Genomic DNA, 22,441 nt, shown 5'->3' on the forward strand with positions numbered 1-22,441 from the left:
GCCGAAAAGCAGCAGCTTTGCTACGAGGGCCAAGAGAGGGGGGCCCCAAGCGAGCGGTGACACGACCCCTACCATCATGCTCTTCGATATAGGGCTTGGGTTTCTTTCTCAATTTGGATTTCTTCTTACTGTTCCTTTCCAGGACCTCTTTAATGTGCTGTGTCACTGGGAAACAAACAAAGCGATGAAGACAACAGAATGGAACGAAATAAAATAAAACGAAATGAAATATAAAATGGAATGAAATATAGAACAAAAATAAAATTAAAAAAATAGAAAAAAGCAAAAATAAATACAATAAAAGAAATAAAAATAAAAAAATATAAAATATACAAATGTAAAAACAAAATAACATGAAATACAATTAAAAACAAATAAGAATAAATAAAAATCAAAATGAAATGAAATAAAATAAGAATATAAAAATATAATATAAAAATAAATATAAAAACATAAAACAATCACAAAACATGGAGGAAAATAGAAAATTAAAAAAAAAGAAATAAAACCTAAAAAAAAAAGGAACCAAAGTAACAATGAAATAACGCAAAGTGAATAAAAATGGAACAAAACAACAAAATGGCTGGACAGGCAGGGGCCTTTCAAACCTGCCCACTACCAAGAGCTCCGTCGAGCACCCCGGCAGGCCGAGGGCGTGTTCGGCAGCACCGCAGTCACCGGCGCAGAGCGGTGTGAGCGGGGCGGTGTGGGGCCGACACGCGGCGTGGGCACAGGCAGCGTCTCTGCTTGGCGGCACAGCAAAGCCAGCGCGTGGCGCGGGGCGAAGTGAGCTTGGTGCCTCTGCTGCGGGTGCTGGTGGTGGCCACGAGCCCTGCGCCATGCCCCCCAGGGGGCTTTGTCCCCTTCTGGCCCCGTGCGGTGCCCCGAGGAGCCGGGGCTCGTCATGGAGACGGATGTGGTGGGTGTTGTCTGTCTGCCTGGCGTTTTTCAGTTCAGGTTTTTATAGAGAAGCTGTTGAAGGATGGGCTTGATGACCAGGCAGTGAGGTGGATCAAAAATGGGGTGGGCAACGGGGCCCCCATACCAGTGAGCCCTGGGTGTATATTGGAGAGCCCTGGGCACACTGTCGAGAGCCCAGTGCAGGGCCCAGAGGGGTGTCAGGGCCTGGAGCCCCCCTGCCGTGAGGAGAGGCTGCGAGAGCTGGGGCTGCTCGGCCTGGAGAGGAGGAGGCTCCGGGGGAGCTCCCCCACGTCCCTGCGGCCCTGCAGGGAGGTGCGAGAGGCCGGGGCCGGGCTCTGCTCAGGGGGGCCCGGGGCCAGCAGCGGAGGCCGCGGGCCCAGCCTGGAGCCCGGGAGGCTCCCCCTGGCCCCCAGGCAGCGCTGCTGGGCCGGGCGGGTGCCGGAGCCCTGGCACCGGGACCAGGGGCTGGGGGCTCCTCCCTCCTGGGCACCCTGCTCTGGGTGTCCCTGCTTGAGCAGGGGCTGGGCCAGATGGACCCAGAGGTCCCTTCTAACCTCAACCATTCTGCGAGTCTGTGATCCGTTTGTAACCGCTCTTGAGTCTCTGCTGCCGCTTACAAGGAGATGGATTCGCTGGATCTTCAGCATGCAGCCGTCCCAGAGCCCCTCGAGCTCCAATTTGTGGAAAGGGAATGTGAAACTAGAGCACGGGGCCATGCAGAATGATGGGACCCCTTGCTCATCCCCACCCAGCACCGCTGGCAGCAGCGGGGGCGGCCGAGCCTGCGCCGTGAGCAGAGGTGTCCAAGCTCACTTCGTGCCGGGTCTCGTGCTGGGTTGCTGTGTGCCGGGGAGAGGGTTGGTGCTAACGCCAGCCCCGCAGCCACCGCGCCTCCTGGTGCGCTATCGCCGAGTTTCTCAACCGTGTTTCATCAAGGACGCAAAGTGCATGAATGCGACGGGGAGAGGAAAAACAAACACAAGGGATGGGGTGTGACATCAGCGGGGGCTAACGCCACCGGCGGTGGTTTGTCTCTTACCTTTGGTGTCATTCACCGGATCCATGTGCCTGTAAATATATCCTTCTAGATAGGAATGGAATTTGGGAGTGGGGGGGAAAAAGGCCAAACAAATGGCCATGAGCTCCCAGCCCCGGGCCAGGCTCTCGTATCGGAAGTTCTCGGTGGTCTGCCGGCACAGCTGGATGTAGAGCTCGTCTCGCAGGCCCTGCATGCTCCAGCCCTTGGTGGCGATCTCCAAGGCCACGTTGAGTTGGTCCGTCTTGGCCCGCCGGTCCCCCATGTACATCTGAATCAGTTTAAATATCTCGCACGCCTCCTTCTTGACGTTGCGGTCGTTGGTCATGATCATGGGCTTCTTGATGGACTCGCTGCTCCAGGCCAGCATGTTGGCGATGGACACCTTCCTCCGGAAGAGCCCCTGCGTGTGCTTGTTGAAGTGCTTGGAGGCCCAGTTCTCAATGTCCGTCTCCGAGGAGGGCTTCCGCAGGTTGAAGGTGGGGAAGACGCAGCTGGCGCTGGGCATCATGTTCCTGGTCTGCCTGCTGCTCTCGAACTGGGCGCAGGCGCCGAGGTCTTCTGACTAGGAGAGAACAGCCGGACAGGGCACGGTTATTAGCGGTGCGCCCTGACCCACCGTGGACAGCAGACGATGGTGGCCAGCCCCCCAGTAACCCCGTGTCCACAGAGCCACCTTCACGCATGGCTTTCTGGTGTCCCCAAGCCCAGGAGGACGCTGGTGGCCCAGCACCACGTCCAGGCTGGGGACAAATGACTTTGGGAGCCAGACACGTTCTCGTGGACACCAGGAGCAGGTGGGACCCTACAAAGCATCAGCAGAAAGATTTTTTTTTCCCCTCACATTTCACATGCAGAAGGACGTGGGTGCCTGGGATTTAGCCTCACACAGCACCCAGCCAGCGAGGACCTGGGCATAGCAGAGAGGTGCTGGCTTGGGTCCTCCTGCAGACCAGCGTCCTTCTGCTACTGGAACCGGTACTGGCCCAGGGTTTGGGGCATCAGCAACCTGTCCCAGCATCTCACCACCCTCAGTGTGAACAATTTCTTCTCTATATCCAGTTTAATCCAATTAACTCCAGCTAATTAGCACAGCTGGGGGAAGCTGGGAGAAGCCAGAGCCTGGAACTGCAGAAGGGGGCTGAGCAGTTGGGCACCAACAGCAGTTGGCTGTGACCCCCTGGCAGGTCCTGCTATGTGTCCTCCTGCCACCGCACCCGCGGGAGGACTGTCGCGGCAGCTCGGGGAGCAGGGGGACTGCCAAGCCTCTCCTCCCATCATGGTTCTGCTCCAGTTACGGACAAATCCTGGGTGCCAGCATCTCCAACCGCCCGCGCTAGCCTTCGAGGTCAGCCAGGGGACGGTGCGGGTACAGGCGAGCTTACAGCGACAGATGTGACGTAGAAATAAATTCACTCTTGTGGGCGAGGGGCACGCCCAATGCAAAAGGGAGGAAAAATTCAGGGGGTTGAGGAGAAAAGCAGCTGTTGGGAGCTGGAGGAGAAATCTGTCCTTGCTGGATAGCGTGTCCCGGAGATGGGGACGGGAACACAGGGGCAGAAGGGAGCACGCCACTGCATCCCCGGTGCAGGAAACCTAGGAAACCTCAGGTGCTCAGTGTTGGTGACCTGGCTGTGGATATTCCTCCTGCGACATGGGTATCCCAAGCCCAACTTTGGTTCCCGACCACCTCCTGCGGCGCAGAGTGCTTGGGGACACGTGCACAAGGAGAAGTTCCTTCTGCTGCCCCTGGGCGCGATGCCTTCAACGTCCCCATGGGCAACCAGCATTTTCCAGACACCTCACTATCTCCAAGCTCCGTGCCCGGCAGCTGAGAACCAGCTCCACCTTCCAGAAAGTTCTCCAGGTCCCATCAGGGGACAGGACCCTCCAGGTCCCAAGGGGGCAGCTGCCCAGCACCGTCGCACAGCCGAGGGGAAGTCGAGCACCATAAGGAGTCAGGTAATTATGTTCTAATTAAGAAGGGCAATTTACTTACTGAATTTTTCACTTAAACTACCCTGGGTTCTGCCTCATCGCAGCTGCTACGGCCCCGAAGAAATTGCTGACCAAACCCTGGTTTCTGGCACAGGAGCTGGTGGAAACCTGAAGCAGGCTGAGGGACCAGAAACAGGCTGTTTGTTCATGGTGCCCACAGAGCGGACGTCCCTGCTGGCTGCAGCTCCTCCAGCCCGACCAGGACCAGAAAGGGGCATCTTGGGCACCCCGAGAGTTGCTGCCTCCCTCGGAGTGCCACGGGCAGGATCCGGTGTTATCTTCGACCAGACAGAGCTGGGGATGGGCTCCAGAGCCGGCTCCTGCTGAGCTGGACCGAGGGAGGAGAAGCAGCTCCTGAAGCCACGCGTGGCGCAGAGCCACGGCTACTGTGTTTGAAGCACCCGTGCCCGTGTTGGAGCTACCAGGCTGTGGTGTCTCCTGCGGGCACGTCCTGCTGGATCTGAGATGGAAAATGGGGTTTAAACTTGTTTTATATCGAGAACAAGCTTTATTTAACCAGGAGCATGGTGGGGACACCGTTCATGGGTTGGCCTGCCAAGCCTGCAGTGGCACCCAAGGGATGCTGCATGGTGCACACGCGTGCGTGAGGGTCTGTGGGGTGCGTGGGGACGCCCCAGAACACCAGGGACACCCCCGGGTCGTTACCTGAGATGGGTGCAGGTAGGGCTCAGGGGAGGCCAGGTTGGTCTGCACGGAGACGCTCTTCTCCAGCAGGATCTGGGGGAAGCCCAGCTTCTCGAAGGTGTTCCTCTTCCAGTGCTTGTTGTCCTGCTGGGCCAGCGCCTCGTCCTCGCTGAAGGCTCGCACCACCGGGCCCGGCATGGGCAAGGGCAGCGCGCCATCGCTCTCATAGCCCGAGCCGTCCTTTTGGGAATCCCAGCTGCTCCGCTGCTTCATGTGGTAGTGAGCCTGCTGCGCCTCCCACGCCAGGCGCGCCTGCGCCAGGAAGGGCTCGGGGAATCCCCGCGCCGCCTCCGCCTCCGCGGCCTTGCTCTCCGTCCGGTTCATCTGGGAGCGCGCCGGCACGGCCCGATCCTCGCCCGCCGGCTGCTCGCCGAGCGCCTCCCGGTCCCCCGAGCCGTCCGTGGAGGAGGCGTTGGGCTCGTGGGGCAGCGAGGGCTTGCGGCTTTTCCTCTTCCTGGTGGAGGGCGAGTAGCCGGTGGAGGACATGGTGTCCTGCTGGCTGGACCACGACATGGAGTCCTCGCCCGGGGCCGCCTGGCCCGCCGGCTGCCCGGGGCAGAAGTCGGGTCCCTCCATGCTGCTGTAGTCGCCCGATTTGACGTCCAGGCGCTGGTCGCGGAGCAGGCAGGGGCTGTGCTGCAGCGAGTAGGAGCCGCCGATGGGGTTGGGCGAGTACTTGTGGCGCAGCCCCGTCTTCATCTTGGGGCTGGAGCCCGACTGCTCGACGTAGACCAGCTGCCGGACGTACTCCTTGCCCGCGGGGCTGTACTCCAGGCTCATGAACCTGTCGGGACACTTCTGCTTGGTGAGCACCAGCTGCTGGTAGGGCGAGTTGGAGCCCTGCTTGGGCGACTGCAGGAAGGGGTGAGGCTTGCGGATGGGCGACTTCTGTGGCGAGCCGGCCTTGTAGCTCCCGCTGGCTTCGTACTGCATGTCCACGGGGGGCTCGTCGTAGATGGGCGCCTGGTACTCCATGGGGGGCTCCTCGTAGAGCGGCGGCTCGTAGGCGTAGCGGGGCGAGGAGGGCTGCGACTCGCTCGAGTGCTTGCGGTGCTGCGTCTGCAGCGGGGAGCAGAAGGAGTCGCCCCGGCCGAGCAGCGGCGAGCAGCTGCCCACGTGCTCAGCCCTCTTCAAGAAGGGCGAGGGCTTCCTCTCCGGGAAGAAGACGGAGTTGTCGGCCTCCGAAGGGGCGAAGGTCTGCAGGTTGGGCGACTGCTGGCCCCCCGAGGGGCGGCGCGAGCGGGTGCCCGGCTGGCTGTCGGGCGCGTAGCCGTTGCCCTGGTGCATGAGGAAGCTGGGCTCGCGGTCGGTCACTTTGATCAGCATCCGCTCCTTGGTGCCGGCGTTCCATCGCAGGGAGGACGTCCTGCAGGGACAAACACAGCGGTCAGGGGGCGAGGCGGGTGTCTGCAGTGGGGGGACGGGGGGACAGCCACCCCAGTGCCACTGTGATGCTGCCCAGACATCTCGGACAGCCCAGAGCACGGTGCACGGCCCCTGTCCCAGAGCTGTGCACACCACGGATGGACGTCCCCTCCTCGCAGCCCCATCCCATCTCCTCCACCCGGCCCCCTCCTCAGCTTCCCAGTGCCCCCCCGCTTCTCTGCCCTCAGCTCCAGCCCCCTGCTTAGGTGTTGTCCTCTTCATCCCCACCCAGCCCCATCCCTTCGGTGGGTCCTCCCTGCCAACAGACCCCAGCCTCACCCCCTGAAGGGTTTCCACCAAAACTCTGCAAAAACGGCGTAGGGCTGCAGGGGGCACTGGGCACAAAGAAGCTCCAGGAAGGACCACAAGGCCCAAACTCAGGGGTTTCATAATGGGGAGCACCGAGTGCGTTAACCCCTGCATGTGCCACCAGTGTCCTCATACCCCGAAACCACAGGGCATCTCCTGGGGGCATCCCCTGGCAGCACCAGAGCAGAGCACCGCTGCACTGGGACAATCTGGGGGCATTTTAGACTGGTGCTGTGCCCCGCTGGGCTCCTAGAGCAAGAACAGCACCCTGCGCACGATGCTCGCGCTGAAAGCCTCTTGATGTGTCATGTCCTACGGTATAAGGCTGTTGGCCAACGTGCCAAGGATGTTGACCTGCCAACCCTAACCCTTACCCTTACCCTTACCCTAACCCTAACCTTATCCTTACTCTTACCCTAACCCTTACCCTTACCCTTACCCTTACCCTAACCCTTACCCTAACCCTACCCCTATCCCTAACCCTTACCCTAACCCTACCCCTAACCCTTACCCTAACCCTACCCCTAACCCAACGCCAAGCACCAGAAACCCAACGCCCACCCCACCAGGGCCCGAACCCCTTGGTTCAGGCGGCAGATGACATGCTGAGACCTTCAAACTCATTCTTTTCACTTGAATGGAAATGACAGTGGCAAGGTGGCCAAACGGGTGAGTTTGGGAGCGTTTTTAGGACTGGGGTCTCACGTGTGGCCTCGCTCGCCAAGATGCCATCGGCTGCCTCCCCTGGCAGCAGCGGCATCCTGGGGCCTGGTCCCCCTGCCGCTGGGTCGCCCGTCCCCGGCATTCCCCAGGCTCTGCGTTTCGGCCCTAATTGCAATTTGCAATGAAATGAAGAGTTTTCTCCTCTTCATTAATAATTCACCAGCAGAAATAATTATAGTCTCAGGATAATGTCGGCGGTGCGTGATTAACTCCTTGGGACCACGCTGCAGGGAGCTGAGCAGCCAGGGCAAGGCTGGTGGGGATCCAACAGGATGCTCCTGGCACGAGCACGGAGCCTAGGCCCTTCCTAGCTGAATCTCCCTGTCCTGGGGCACCTACAGCAGGGGGGCATCAGTTTGGACCTCCCAAAAAGTGTCAAAAACCAAGCGGCAAATGGTGGAGCAAAGCTTCAGCTGTGCTCAGGTTTCGGCCTCAGATGCGTCTACACTGCCCCAGCCCCAAAGGCAACTTCTGGTGCCTCTGGTGCCCCGCCTGCCTTGGCACTGATGTCCCCGGGACTGGGACGCTCCCGCTCAGCCCCCAAGGGATGCGTGGGACCCATCCTGGCTCCTTCCGATGCCTCCGGTGCCAGCTGTCCCATTAAGTGCTGGCATGTACCTGATGGGCAGGAGGCTCTGTGTTTTAGATGCAGACTCAGCACACTGAGCATCTTCTCTCAGTCCCTGCCCTGCTTTCATCTGATGGCGTCTCCACAGCCTTCGACCTGCAGCCTTCAAGCTGGATTGCAGCCAGCACAGATGGGGTCCCAGCCGAGGGTCTCAGAGAGCCTGGCTCCAGCTGGGGCTTCCAGGAGCCCCCCGTTACACCACATCGAGTCACGGCCATCATCATGGCTAGTGGGAACGAGACAGAGCCCTGCTCGGCTCCTCACCCCCAGCATCGCCGCTGTGCGTCCCCGGTGCCTTTGGAGTTGAAACCTCTGCTAAAGACGCAGCTCACGACGGAGAAACCTGCTTTTGGAGCAGACCCGATGTGCCTGGGCAGGTCAAACATGGTCAGACCCGAGCCATCCCCAGCAGCACTGCAGCACCAGAGGTGCCACCGAAGTGCAGGACCGTCCCTGGACAGGGACAGCCCCCCGGGGTGCTCTGTGCAGAGGGGAGCCTCCAAAACCACCCCCATACATCCAACCCGCCTCCGTCCCACAGGCACCGCAACCAGAGCCGGGTGAAAGCCCCTCCTGTTTCCCATATTTGCAGCCCCCGTTCCTATTTCAGCAGCAGCACACTCCTGGAAGCAGTGGGTAGGAATAAAACCTCACCGAGCAGACCACGGAGCGGCGCGTCACGTCACCCAGCCGAGGCAGAGCTGTAAATCAGAGCAGTAAGTAACAGCGAGCAATAACCCGAGAGCTCCACCGCGCCGTCCGGGGTTATTGCACTAGAAAGCATCACTACGGGCTAAATTTAATTTTCTGCCTGTAAAAGGAATGTTCGGAAAGGGCTTTTTGCGGCTAAATTGCTGCAGCCACCGTGCCCACAAGCGGCTCGGTTACTGCGATAAGTGGAAATGATCCTGCTGGAGAGGAGAAGCCAGCATGGGGACAAGCCCGGCTCCACGCAGGATTTTGCCATTTTCTGTGCCTGTTTTTGGTGCAGGCAGCCCGCTCCCCCAGGCATGGCTCGGCTCCATGAATTGTGCCATAACTGATGCCCATGGCCAGGGCCACCCATCGGCACCGCGGCTTCCCCAGAAACTCCGAGTGTTTCTGCTCATCCCGGTTCCCCTTCGCTCTCCTTCCCTTGAAGGACGGCACCAGCATGGCCGCACTTACGACCCCATGCGCAATCCCATTGCAAAACGCCCCCCAAATCCTCTAACCTTCTACCAGAGAAACCAATTTATGTGAAATCAGACGGCAGCGACGTTAAATCAGCGCTGCACCAGGGAACACCAGCATGGACCACAGCAGGGCCGCTGTAGCAGCAATGTCCCGGCTTTCAGCTCGCTGCAAGCAAAGGAGGATCGAGAGGTGAAGCAGCACCGCCGACCTTCCCCGTCAGCTCAGCACTGAGCTGCAGGCAGACCTGCCCTGCAGGCACCAGCACCGGTGGCATTTCCCCAGATGCTGCCCACAGCAGGAAGGCAACAGCGGGCAGTGCACCAAACCTGCCACATTTCGGTCCTGCAGCACGTAAAAGCAAAACTGACCTGAACACGCGCATTTCTTCACGCTGCATTTGCTCGTGCTGGTGTTATTCAGACTTTGCCAGGTGAGGACCGTAATTTAGCTCGAGAACTAAGCGCCTTTTCACCTCTCGGGGGAAAAAAAGCCCTTAACTTGCAGTAATTCACATAGATCAGTTTCCTGCGTGGTTTGTGCGTGGCGGTGCTCACATCCAGCGGAGGGTGCGCCTGGGCAGAACTGTCCTCAGCGGTGCTCGAGGCGGCTCGCTGTCCCCGCACGGGGTTGTTCCCTTTGGAGATCTTTCCAATGAGACCCCCACTGGGTCCCCACCTCTCCCCATCTCCCACCACGTGTGCCTGGAACCCCCTCGTCCCTGCGGGGCAGGCGGCACCTCCCGGCCTCTGCAGAGCCACCAGGACACCACGCGCTTTGCTAGCTGATACCAAAACAAAGACGCGGGAAGACAGGCTAAAATCCCCGGCCTTAAGGCTTCGTTGCTCCTTATCTGCAAGTGCCCAAGGACGTGCAAACACAGAGTTACACTTACAAATATCCCGGAGCTCAGATCCTACTGAAGATCTCAAATCCCCGCTCGCTGCTTGCGGCATGTAGAAGGGCGGTGACCTGGGTCCCTGCAATTGGTGCGGGCATTTCGGCAGAGCTGCGATCCCAGGGCGCTTTGGACCTGGTGAGGCCGGTGCCCGCCGTCCAGCAAGGCTCTGCGCAGGGCACCCGAAATTCGAGGGCTCTGCAAGCCTAGGGAGCACGAACAGCGTTTTGCCTCCTCTGCCTGGGCTTCGCCGTGCGTTTCCGAGCCTCCCGGCCTCTCCGTGTCCTTCTCCTCTCCTCGCCTGCTGCGCGCATGGGTCTTGTTCTCGCCTCGGCGCTCAGCTTTGCCTGGCACGGTGTGGTGCATCCCTGCGACGGGGAGAAGCAGCAGGAACAGCGCCCAGAGGGGTGTCAGCGCCGGTCGGGGGCCAGGAACAGGCGGGGACGGGCTCATCGCGCCGCCCGCGCTCACCGGCGCCAGCTTTGGCCCAGCCTCCAGCCCATCTGCCGACTGCAGGCCTCACTTGAAGGGTGTCCGAGGTCTCCCGGGGCTTCGTTCCCTGCCTAAAATACTGCTGGAGCTTTGATGCCCGCGAGGAAAGCAAGCACGAAGCTCCCTGCCAAAATACCTCCGAAGAAGTTAAATTAAAACAAGGGAGAGTTTGCCTTGGGCTGGGCACGAAGCCCTGACAAGCCTTCTCCTTAATGAAAGGAGGAGGCTGCAACGTTCGGGCACCACCGCGTCTCTTTTTCGACCGCGCTTTTAACTTCAGAGCTGCAGAACCCAATTTCTCCGTGCAATATTTCCCCCGTCCGCTGCCCGAGCGCTGCCGGCTTCCCGTCTCCTGTGGCACCCAATTAGCAGCAGCGGAAGCCAAGCCACGGCGAGGAGATAACGAACCTTCCGTCCCTCACCCCCCCTTCAACAGCGCGGCGTTTTCCCTCGCAGGAGCGGGCTCTGAGACCCCCAAATCCCCCATTTTGGGGGCAGAGAAGCCTTCGCCCTGAAGAGGAGCTCGCAGCAGAAGGCGGGGAGCAGCGGTGACATTTCCTCGAGGAGCAGCGCGGCGGGGAGCCGCGCTGTGTCCCGGTGAGCTGGCAACGTGTTCCTGCAGCCAGCCGGGGGTTTCAGCTCCTGCTCCCACCCGAGCGGATCCACGCACCCCGGGGTGCTGGGCCCCAACACTGGTTTTGGAGCCCGCAGGAGGGGCTCGGGCCAGGAGCCCCCCCCCAAGGCTCCATCAGCCCCCCTCCCACCTCCCCGCAGCCCGCAGGCAGGGGGCACTTGAGACGGGCTCCTCCAGAAGGAAGCCCACTCTCAGCTAATTAGCCAAAGCTGCTAATTAGCTTCCTGGCTGCAGCTGGTGGGGGCAGGGCCGTCTGTGGGATTTTTCCAGGCTGAGGTCGGGAGATGGAGGCGTCCCCTGCGGCGAGGCAGGCGCTGGTACAAACAGGGCTGCGTGCACCGACCGCGGTGAAATTTCCTCTTTTAACCGATGGGGAGAGGGCAGGGGCAGCTGCTGCCGGGGGTGGCACTGACGGTGGGGGTGCTGTCCCCGGAATTTGCATCGGGTCCTGTCCCTGCCTGCGGCATCAATCCGGCACCACAGCTCTGTCCTGCTCCGTGTCCCCATCACCGCTCCGTGTCCCCGTCACTGCTCCGTGTCCCTGTCACCCCTCTATTGCTCCACGCTCCCGTCACCACTCCATGTCCCTGCTACAGTTCTGTGTCCCTGCCACCACTCCACGTCCCTGCCACTGCTCCGTGTCCCCACGAGCGCTCCGTGTCCCCACCATCAGTGTAAATCCGGGGAAGCCGGGGGGCAGTTTCCTCAGCACAGCGATCACCTGAAATCCCGATCCCGATCCGAGAAGGAGAATGCTGACACCCATCTTACAAGCAAGAAATAGGTGAAATGTGTGCCCACACCCACGTACAAATCCCAGAAAGGAGCCTAAATGTGGTTCCAGTGCCGAGAGCCATCCGAGACATCGCCTGCTGCGATGGGACGCACTGGGACAGACCGGGGGGGTCCCGCCTGCACCCCCAACCCTGCAGCGGTTAGACCCCATGACTTCTCCTTTGCCTGCCTGAAATGCCTTCGTCATCCACGGGAATGAAAAGCAAATATTGAAACACTGTTTTATGAAATTCCGAAGCAGCCGGGCCGTGCTGCAGTGCTCAGAGAGCAGCACGGACGACACTGAGCTACAGAAAGGGAATGCGGCGCTCCTGCTCCAAAGAACCACCAAAATAAATCCAAAATTAATCCCTTATTAAGGATGGTCATAAAGCTAAAACTACAGCAAGCGGCAGGAGGGAGATGGGGAGGAGAACCAAAAGACATCTGCAGCCCCTTCCCCACAGGCTGCCCATGCCCACGCCTCGCTGCAGAGGCCACGTTTCGGACCCGAACCCCGGTACAGGAGGGAAATTTTGGCTACCTGTAGTGGAGGAGTTGGCCTTCCGCATTGTAATCCCGATAAATGTCATATTCTTTCTCAAACACTCCGGAGGGCGGCGAACTGCAATACAGTAATGGTGAACAAGGGGTTACAACAGTGACCGCGACACGCACGTGCCCTTATTAACACCTCATTTCCTTTAGGATCAACGAAGACTTAGGATCCATGAAGCCCATCCACAGAGATGGGCACCCCATCGGGCTGGGCTCTGTGCCCACCTCCTGGCATCATGAGTCATTAATCAGGTGTTTAACAGATGATGGAATAGAATAGAATAGAATAGAATAGAATAGAATAGAATAGAATAGAATAGAATAGAATAGAATAGAATAGAATAGAATAGAATAGAATAGAATAGAGTAGAGTAGAGTAGAGTAGAGTAGAGTAGAGTAGAGTAGAGTAGAGTAGAGTGGGATGGGATGGGATGGGATGGGATGGGATGGGATGGGATGGGATGGGATGGGATGGGATGGGATGGGATGGGATGGGATGGGGATGGGATGGGGATGGGATGGGGATGGTTTGGTTCAGTTGGAAGGGACCTACAAGGACCATTGAATCCAACATGATGACCAAGCCCTCCACAGCTGTGGTCTCCAGCTTCATTCACCCTGCCAACACCCCATTCCCCCTCATTTATAAGAACAGCTGGATGGATCCAAACCATCTCCTGGCTTTGTCCTGCCCTCATTCCCTTCTCAGGGCAGCCCTTCATCCTGACTCACTGCATCACCCTCACTCCACACGAGCATCCCGCGGGTTTCCCATCCCTTCTGTGCCTTAGGGACGGGTCACAGCGTCCAGCACTTGGCATCCCACCCTGCCTAGCATGCCTCGATTTCATCCAGGACATGGATATCTACTTAATGTGCCCAAAGGAGAAGCTCTTCAGCTTTGGTTATTTACACCAGCCCTGTGCAGAGGGCAGGGGTTATGGATATTCACCAGCATCGGTCCCACTCCTCCCACTAATAGCTGTGCTGCTCTGTTGGCCAAAGCCAACGCAGGGGGAAGGGGCGAGTGACAGAAAAAGCCTTTTTTGGGCACATTTTCATTTACCACATTGCAGCTGGTTGTACTGGTTCCTGGGGGCACAGTGGAGCCTGCAGAGCACTGGGCAGAAGATGGGAAGGTGGCGGCACCAGCAGCTACAAACCTACTCCCCGAGACACCTTCCCTGAGCGCGTTCACTTGAGGAACACGGAGAAGAACACGTGGAGACGTGGGACATCGAATCACACCCTGCTTTCTGGACCAGCACCGGCTTAAAGCCTCTCCTGCAACCCAGACCCAGCTCTTGGTCCACGCTCCCCTGGGGTTCGGGCTTCCCCAGCATCCTCACGTGCACGCCGTGCCCCTCCCGTGGTCGTTAGCCACATTATTAGTCTTTGTCAAAGGGCAACGCGTTCCGATATTGCTCCTACTTATGGCCGGTATTTGCTCGGGGAGCACAGGAAAGGTCTTTTTGCCTTATCTCCGCTAAGGGATGTGCAAATCATCAGGCTCATTTGCAAAACACGCAGCGACTTGTGCGCCGCGCAGATTATTAGACATTTGATCCGCACCAGAACGTAACAGCAAACATCTGGAGAAATAACTTCCTTCTGAGCAGTTTTCTAAGCTGCCGTATTAACAAACCCTACGTACACATTAAGGCGCTTGTGTTAATAAAATTCAGATCAGATGTTGGTTTCAGGAGAAGAAAACAAATCTTCCTAATAGGATAGACCTCAAAGAATTTATTCAAGCAAGTGGCAATAAAATTAAGCTTCTGTCAAAGCTAATTTTAATGAGACTTCTGAGCCCTGAAATTATAACTGTGTTGAATTGCTTAATCCCTTTTCCCTCTACAACGCACGTGAAGGCGCGCGCCTCCTCTTTCGTGACACTCAGCCTCTTCTCAAGAGAAAGGCTCCAGCTCTTGCTTATCATGCTGTACCCAGATCCATGACCGCAGTGTCTCCTCCACAGCGGGCAGAGCCTTGGTAGGTCTGATGGAAGGGGACCGATGCTCAGGAAGCTTCCTAAAGAAGCTGCAGAAAAAATACCTGAGATTTATGGCAGTGGTTGTTGGGAGAAGACCTCCAGGAAACTCAAGGTCCATAAGACCTCATGGAAGTTCAAGGTCAAGAAGACCTTAAGGAAGTTCAAGGTCCAAAAGACCTCAAGGAATTTCAAGGTCCAGAAGGCCTCAAAGAATTTCAAGGTCAAGAAGACCTCAAGGAAGTTCAAGTTCAAGAAGACCTTCAGGCAAGTTCTTAGAATCATAGAATGTGCCAAGGGACCCAGAAGCATCATCGGGTCCAACTCCTGAAAAGCATGAAAATTCCAACTCCTGAACGCATGAACTGGGAACTGAAGCTGAGCAAGGACATGGACATGGTTTAGTGGTAGACACGGTAATGCCAGGTGAGCAGTTGGACTTGATCTCGGAGGCCTTTTCCAACCTATGTGGTTCTGTTCCATGGTTCTGTTCTATGATTCTAAGGGGAAGACCCTCAGAACAAACTGACATTTCTCCAGGTTTCCTCAGGAACCCCAGACCTCAGGACACCTTAGTTTCCTTACACATAAAGTTCTCAACTTGCCCTGCTTCCTGCGCTCTATGGACCTTCTGGAGAGGTCTATAAGACATGAAACGTCCTCCTGGGCCCGCGCCATGCTGCCTCCAGCCCAGTGCTCAGCTTCAAGCGGTGGCGGTGAGGTAAGCTGCTTATGGAGACCTCGCGACCTGCCTGCAGTCCCAAGGTGCCCCCCAGCACCCGGTCCCTGCGTTAGGGTCATCAGCAGGGAGGTGTCCTCCAAGGAACCCACTTCAGAAACGTCTATGGACTGGTTGCCTGGGGTTTGTTTAATCCCTTCCTGAAAGCGCAGCGCTATCCACCTCCCACAGCAACACATTCCAAACGCCTGCCACCCGCTGCGCACCTCACCTCGTCCCTTCCCTTCCAAAAAAAAACATGCAAAAAATGACCTGATCATCAGCTATCCCTTCCAGCCTTACATTTTTCAAGGCACTTGCAAATAAAGGGCACCAAGTGTTTCCTTGCATCTCAGGGCAAACCTTCTGTCCTGACCAGGACTCCGGGAGCAAGGTGGGGATGGGACCTGGGCTCCCCAGGCTTCCATTTCTACTCGTGCCCACCTGCCAGAAGGTCTGAGGAGCCTCGCACGAATTCCAGCTGGTTTCCAGCCACTCGGAGCAAAGGTCCTGCAAATACTGCGGAAGCTGCCCCAGCGGCCACGGTTATGCAGCTTCCATGCTTCTGGTGGTGCCGGCTGGAGGCGCAAGGTGAGGGTGTGTGAGCTCGTAGGTGATGGAGCTTGTTCATGCCTGGATTCCAAACACGGATGAAGCAGCTGAGGATGAAGAAGGAGAGGTTTGCCATCGGCACTGGCTGCTCCCGGCTTGGTGTTTTGAGCAGAGCCGGCACTTGAAGCACACGGCACAGCACCGCCTTTGTTTTTCCATATACCTACAATAACAGAGCGTTCCAGAGCTTCTGCTCCTCAAATGGAGCCCCACGAGGTGCCCAGGAGCCAGGACAGCCCATGGGGCTGGAGAGATGAAACAGCTCAGCATGCTGGCTCGGCACCCCTAACGCCTCGAAATCTTTAAAGAAAGTTTTCGGAAGCTGCCATCTCCTCCTCTGCAATAAATGGATTAAAACCCCACGCAGGGTCTCGCTGACACGCAATCCATGCTCTAAGCAAGCTCGTGGTCCAGAAATGCCCGGCAAGGTGCTGAGATCAAGACCTCCTGGAGATCTCCTGGATCTTTGGCCCCATCCCACCGGCAGAGCAGCCCCGGAGCACAGTCGGTGAGGTGTTGCTGATGAGTCTGAGTTCATTATCGCGGCGATCAGCTCTTGCTACTGAGCTGCCAAGGGGACTGAAGGCAGGTATCGAATCCATCCACAGTGCCGCGAGTTACAGGCTGCAGGGGCGGCCTGCGGGCAGCGGTGGAGCATCTGAGACGCTCCCTCTGCTCTTCTGCGTCTCCCAGGAGCTGAAAATTCACCCCTCTGCTGCTGTCGCGAAGGTCACACGCGTTATTCCCAACAAAGAGATGACACGAGGTGACAGCACGTATGCTGCCGAGACCCAGGAAGTGGACCTGCGCTCCTAAAGCTGGGGTCTTGCTCCCGTTGGAAAGAAACACCATGCCATGGCAGGAGACAATCTGGGAACGTTCAGGAGAAAGGTGAGCGGTGGTGGGCTTACGCCAGGCGGGCAGCTTGGGAGCACAAAGGTGCTGAGGCACGGAGGAGGGAAGCTGAAGCTCACAGACATCAAACCATGAAGTTGTTTCATCCATGACAACTCCAGAAGGGGCTCAGGGAATGGCTGAGGCTGGAGGCTCCTCTTGGTCCATCTGGTCCAAGCCTTCTCCTCAAGCAGGGCCACCGCGACTGGCTCACCCAGGACCACCACGTCCAGGCGGCTTCTGAAGCTCTCCAAGGAGGAGACCCCACGACCTCTTCAGACAGAGAGAGGCTGTTTGATCTTCTGGAGTAACCACGGGTCTTTGATCGTCCCCACGAGGGTACCGAGACCAGACGTGCCTCCCTGCGCCCAAGACCAGGTCAGGCTGGTGCCGGTCTGCGAAGCCCCCTCAGCAAAACCCTCTCTTTTTTTTTGCTCACACAGCAGTGGGGAGGCTGCGTGAGACCAGAAGCGAGCTCTGAGTCACCGGGCAGAGGTGGGCATTGCCGAAAGCACCATGCCCCGTGTTGGTCTGACCCGTGCTCGGCACAGCTCTTAAGGTGCGGGCTAAAAACCTTGGGGAATGGTTCACAGGGGACAAGTGCTCCATGCACTGCTGCCCACGGAAGCCAGGCCAGCAGGGACCGAACAATGCTGCTGCTTAAATATTAACAACCTGGCAAGCCTGCCTGGGGCCCTCCCGCCAGCTCCACGCTTCCAGCAGCTCTCGTTCGTGTGTGCTGAAATCAGAGCGAGTGGCTCCGCTCTTAATGCTCTCCCCTGCACCATTCAGCTCCTCTCGGAGCAGGCAGTGCAGCAGCGTGCCCACGAGGGAGGGCGTCCTGCTGTCCCCGTCCTGCTGTCCCCGTCCTGCTGTCCCCCTCCTGCTGCAGCTCCAGATGGACTCAAGGCGAGGAGGTGGTTTAGCCATGGGACGCCGTAGGTCAAGCCGATGGTTGGACTTGGGGATCTTGAAGGTCTTTTCCAACCTAGGTGACCCCAGAGGGCAGGGCAGCGAACAGCAGGGTGGTGGAGAGGGGACCACGTTGTCCCCAGCTGTGCCATCCCCATGCGGGTGCTGAGCGAGGTTCGGCAGGGTCAGCGACATATCCACTGCAAACGGGGCAGAGCAAGAACCAGGACAACTCCCACCTTCCAGAGGTGGAAGGCACTTTAACAAGTGACTTCGCTCTAGATCAGGGTCCTCGCAACGCTGCCGGGTGGTTTCAGCCTCCTTGGTGCTCGAGGGGACTTTGGGGGCGCTGGGGACCCGCTCAGCCCCGCTGACGCTGCAGGTCCGAATCCCACCGGAGCCATCGCACCCACTCGCTGCGGGCAATGCCGCTGGAAGCTGTCCAGCACCCCTGCCTCCAGCAGCCCAAACCGAGCCTGGACGGGACCCAGCGCCCTGACAGCCAGGGACGGGCGGTTTCAGCGATGCCGTTTCGCAACAGACCTCTGGTCAGAGCGCCACGGGGCTCGGAGAAGTGGGCTTGTAATTGTAGTGTGTTAATTGGAGGGTGCCCAGTACCTATTAAACAGTTCATGCAACTGGAACCACCGCTGCGGTAGCCATTGCACAACTCATTGCACAAACTCCTTGCACAAACCCATGGAGTGCAGCAGCACCTCCTTTCATGAAAGAAACGGCAAAACTGGGGCTTTTTCCTCCTTCTCGTCCTGCCCAAACGCCGGCAGTGCCCGTGCAGGGCTCCGAGGGGCTGGGGAGGTGCAGAACGCACTGGTTTTAGCAGCCCACGCAGGGCGACGTCTGTCTTCTCAGCAGGCTTACTCCAACAGCTGTGGTTGCATTCGAGCTCGCACTGATGAGGCCAAAAGCCCTGGCAGAGATTTTTGGGGATTTGGGATTCCCCCTGGGCGATTTTTTTTTGGGAGGCTGCAGCTCCCAAGGAGCCCCGTGCCCCTTCCAGCCCTGCAGGAGGAAACCCGGAGCTGCCGCAGCCCATCCGCGCTGAGGGGACCCCTGCAGGTAAGCAGTGTGTGTGGTTTCCCAAGGAGCTGGTCTTCAGGGCTTGCAGCACCTTCGTGCCCGGGGAACAGCCTCCTCCTCCTCAGCACGACACGTGGCAGCATCCTTGGTTCCACCCAGCCCCGCTACCCGTGGCCGGCACACGGTGCCGCCGCATCCCCACCACAGACCCAAGGACCTGGAGGGTGCCCGCAGCCCGACAGCTACTCCTGAGCCCTACCAAGGGAATAAAGCTGCTTAATTAGGGGAAAAATCAACTTCAAGTGGCTCCAGAGGAGCTCCCCCTCCAGCTCCTGTCCCCATGTGCCCCCCACCCCAGCTCCTGCCCAAGCCCCGTCTGATGAATTGCCAACGGGATCCACGGAGACAAACCTGCCACCGATGGATTCGGGGACTGGAGGAGGTCGGAGGCTCCTCCTGGTCCCCCCGTGCCCCACCGGGACCCCCCAGCTGTGCCCAACCCCACAGCTAGGAGGGTTCGGGGAGCCCCCAGGAGGAGCCCCCAGTCCCTCCCTGGTCTAACTAACCCACACCTCACACCCAAAGCACCAGGAAGAGGGGACTGCACCTCCAGCAGAGCTAAAAAAAAAAGTCTAATCGTGTTTTTTATTTTCCTTCTCCCCCTGGAATAGGAGGTGGCACCGCTTCCCAGCGGCTCCGGGCGCTGCTTTTATTTTTAAAACAAGGGAAAGTGACGTGCCCGAAATAGCACAGCTCGGTGGCAAAGCCAGGAATAGAAATGAAATCTCAGCGCCTAATCCTCTGCTCTAATCGCTGGACCGCAAGGCTTCATACACTTAATTACAGCCGCTGCATCTAAAAAAAAAAAAAAAGGGGGAAAAGATGTTTTTCTTTGCTGTTATGTAAACTGCACGCCGGGCCGGACGCCCTGCGCACGCGTTGGACAGACACCCAGCTAATCCCCGAGCCGGTCGTGCAGAAAGAACACAAAAAATCAGCAGGACATGGACAGAGAGCTTTGCCCCGATTTGCCCCAGAGCTCTTTGCCTCAAGGAAATGCCAGATGTGGACATTTTTCCCCCAAATATTTGAAAACAGCGTGAGGAAGGGGGTTAAACCCCAGCCTTCACCCCGCAAACGTCTCCCCGTGGAGCCCATGGCGTTCGTCGGGTGCCACAGAGCTGAGGCAATAAGCAAGAGGAGAGGAAACAAAAAGAGAAAAATCTCAATTTTAGCCCTGTTTGCTGAAAAAACTGCAATTTCCTTGAGCATTCCCTTCCGCGGGCTGGCAGCATCCCCATTCCGGTGCCTCGGGCCCTGCTGGGGGAACGAGGTCTCGGAGGAGGTCCCGTTTTGGGGTGGGATCCTGGAGCATCCTTTTGGGGTGGGAAGGGAGACGCGGCTCTGTAGGGCCAACCGAGACCCCAGCATTTCATCGCAGCAGCCCCCAGCCCCTGGCATGGACTTAACCCATGGGAACGGGGTTTTGGCAGCACGGAGATGTTCATTTTTGGATGAACGTGCACAGAGGGCATGTTCTGGGTCAGCACGAGCTCCTCTGCAGCGGACGTGGAGGGGAGGCCACCTCGGCTGCCTGCGGTTTTCCAGACCTCGGGAGCAGAAATCCTCCAGCACCAGCAGGTGGAGGAGGCGAGGAGGAGCGGAGCGTTTCCTGCTCAACTCAGAGCAGGGCTCCTGCGGGAAGCCTTCCCCGCCAGGGTCCAGGCTGGAAGCAGACATGGCACACGGCCTCAGCCAATTCTGGTTTTTAAGCAGAAAGCCCATCCTACAACCCTGCAACCCCTCCTGACCCTACACCAAGGCTGGGTCCCAGCACCAGCGAGCCCTGGGCACACTGGGGAGAGCTCGCTCTGCCTTCCGTGCTGTTGCTGGAGGCAGGAGGTCGGGGAGGAAGGTCTTTGGGATCTCCCAAGGCAGGCTTCAGAACCAGGGGTAAAACCTGCGAGAAAAGGGTAAGTCTTGGGAAATAACGCAGGTGCGTTATGGAGCAGGTGGGATTCGGGTGAAGACGCCCCTGATCCTGTGTGGGGGCCACGGAAAGTTCCCCAGGTGGCTCAGACAAGGTGCCTCTGCTCATCAGTCTCCCCTGGGGCCTTGGGAGCCACCCTGTGGGTCCTGGGGTCCTGCTGGACCGAGGCGCAGCGTGCCGAAACCCAGTGACCCGACACAAAGCCAGTCGAGATTTCAGAGCGGCCACGTCCTGCTTTGTAGATAAAGTTCCCATTTTAAGGAAGCAAACGCAACATCTTGGGCAAGCCAGAATTCCTGCCGGGAAGCACTCTACTTCTGCTGACCACCCAAACAAACCTGCTGTCGAGACCCTGAAGACCGTGTCGGCCGCACCGAGGACCCCGTGGCCACCGTGGCCTCTGGCCAAACCAGAGGCTCCTGTTCCCAAATCCCCCATCCATGGGGCGCCTCCGAGCACGAGGTGTGATGGGACGGGCGCTAAGGGACGTGGTGTAGGGCTGGGACCCAGCAGGTTGGGTTGGAGGTTGGACCTGATGGTCCCGAGGGCCTTTCCCAGCCTCGATGGCTCCTCAAGATCAGCTGCTCGAGCCTTGCCCCTCGCTGTAAGACTGGAGGAGTTCGGGAGGGAAACCTTGTTGAAATGAGTCTAAGACTCAATGCTATGAACCTTTGATCAGGGGATTCAAGCAGGAGACCTCCATAGCTCCCGTCCAACCTTGGCTCTCCTATGGGAAGCAAAGCCAAGTACTGGAGAAGCATCCTTTGTTAATTCTCCCGGTAGGAGACTTCAGCCCTGTCTCCGAGCAAAGGCATGCACTCAACTCACCCCACAAAAACCCGCTTTCACCCCTCCCCAGTCCCACAAACCATCCCCTTCTTTCCTCCCTTTGCAAATGAAACATCCCCAGGTGTCCTCTCCGGCACACCAAGCGATGCCAGACCCAGCATCGTTAGCACCGCAGCTCGTCCCCCTTTCCTTTGCAAAGGAGGGTCTTGGGGCAGCCTCCACCATGACCCTTGTCCTGTCCGCCACCCCGATTCCTCCAGAAAACAGGAGACACCGCTCAAACACCAGCCAGCAGCGCAGCCGTGGTGGGAGGCACCTTGGTGCTCAAAGCGAAGGAGACGGCTGCACGTTGAGAAGAAAAAAGCACCAACAAGGCAAAGAAAAAAAATATTTATGGAAGATGATGCTAAGCCTGCTCTAAGTAGTTTGCTATCTAGAAACCTAAATGTCGCTGTACTCATCTTTGAAGAATGGAAGATGAGTATTCTCACCTTTATCTGTTTATTTAAGCATTTTAAGCATTTATTTTAACCATTTACATCACGGCAGAGGTCCTATTTATGCCCCTGGTATGAAGAGGCTCAGGACTCACTGCTGCCTTCTGCAGGAGTCCGCACATCTCCAGCCCCTGGAGCTGCAACGCTCCACGCCTGACGCAGCTCTCCTTCGTTTTAGGGCTCAGACGGGCACAAAACGAGCGCGTCACACACAAATACACGTTTTTGTGTCTCGTGGCTGCAAGCTGCCCGAGGTCACAAACAACAACAGAACGCGGAGGGGCCCCGGGCGCTGAGAAGCTCGAGGCACAAACGCCTGAGCTGGCGCTGCCCTTCGCAGCTGCCATCACCATGATCCAAAATCCATTTTTAATTTGCACGGCTCGTGTTTGGCTTTATCCACCCCTGGCCCAGGAGCGCCGGCCACTTCTGGAGTCGGAACCTCGGTGTCCCAGGGGATTTCCCGCAGGTCGGCAGCCAAACCCCCCTCCCTCATCAAAATCTCAGCTCCTGATGTGGAAAGCCCCCGGCCGCGGAGCAAACTCCCCGCCCAGCATCCTGGGCTGCTCTGACAGCCGCAGAAGTACCCAAGCCCAGGTGTTTTTAACCTGTTTGCCCTGTGCCCTGCTGGAAATGCACCCCACGGGCTCAGCCCGCGGCGTCGCCCCTTCCCCGAGCCAGACGTGCCACGGACCGAACCCCCAACGGGACCAACACGTCACCTCCA

At 58.1% G+C, this 22,441-nt stretch overlaps 1 protein-coding gene across 5 annotated transcripts in view; it reads right to left on the reverse strand.

The window, feature by feature from the left end:
- ARHGAP39 (Rho GTPase activating protein 39) overlaps positions 1-22,441 on the reverse strand; it is a 102,192-nt gene that overhangs the window by 6,998 nt on the left and 72,753 nt on the right. For 3 of the 5 annotated variants that reach the window (XR_013945726.1, XM_080578097.1, XM_080578098.1), the window contains exons 3-6: positions 12,261-12,341; positions 4,622-6,026; positions 1,961-2,522; positions 73-165 (exon numbers count right to left, since the gene is read on the reverse strand). Coding sequence is in view for 4 of the 5 variants with exons in the window: in XM_080578097.1 (XP_080434223.1) it covers positions 73-165; positions 1,961-2,522; positions 4,622-6,026; positions 12,261-12,341 (2,141 nt within the window). In the remaining variant the exon portion in view is untranslated. The remainder of the gene's footprint in view (positions 1-72; positions 166-1,960; positions 2,523-4,621; positions 6,027-12,260; positions 12,342-22,441) is intronic. The other 2 variants (XM_080578099.1, XM_080578100.1) reach the window with 2 other exon arrangements.

The sequence above is a fragment of the Anser brachyrhynchus genome (assembly GCF_964034855.1).
Source record: "Anser brachyrhynchus genome assembly, chromosome: 2".
Taxonomy (NCBI): Eukaryota; Metazoa; Chordata; class Aves; order Anseriformes; family Anatidae; genus Anser; species Anser brachyrhynchus.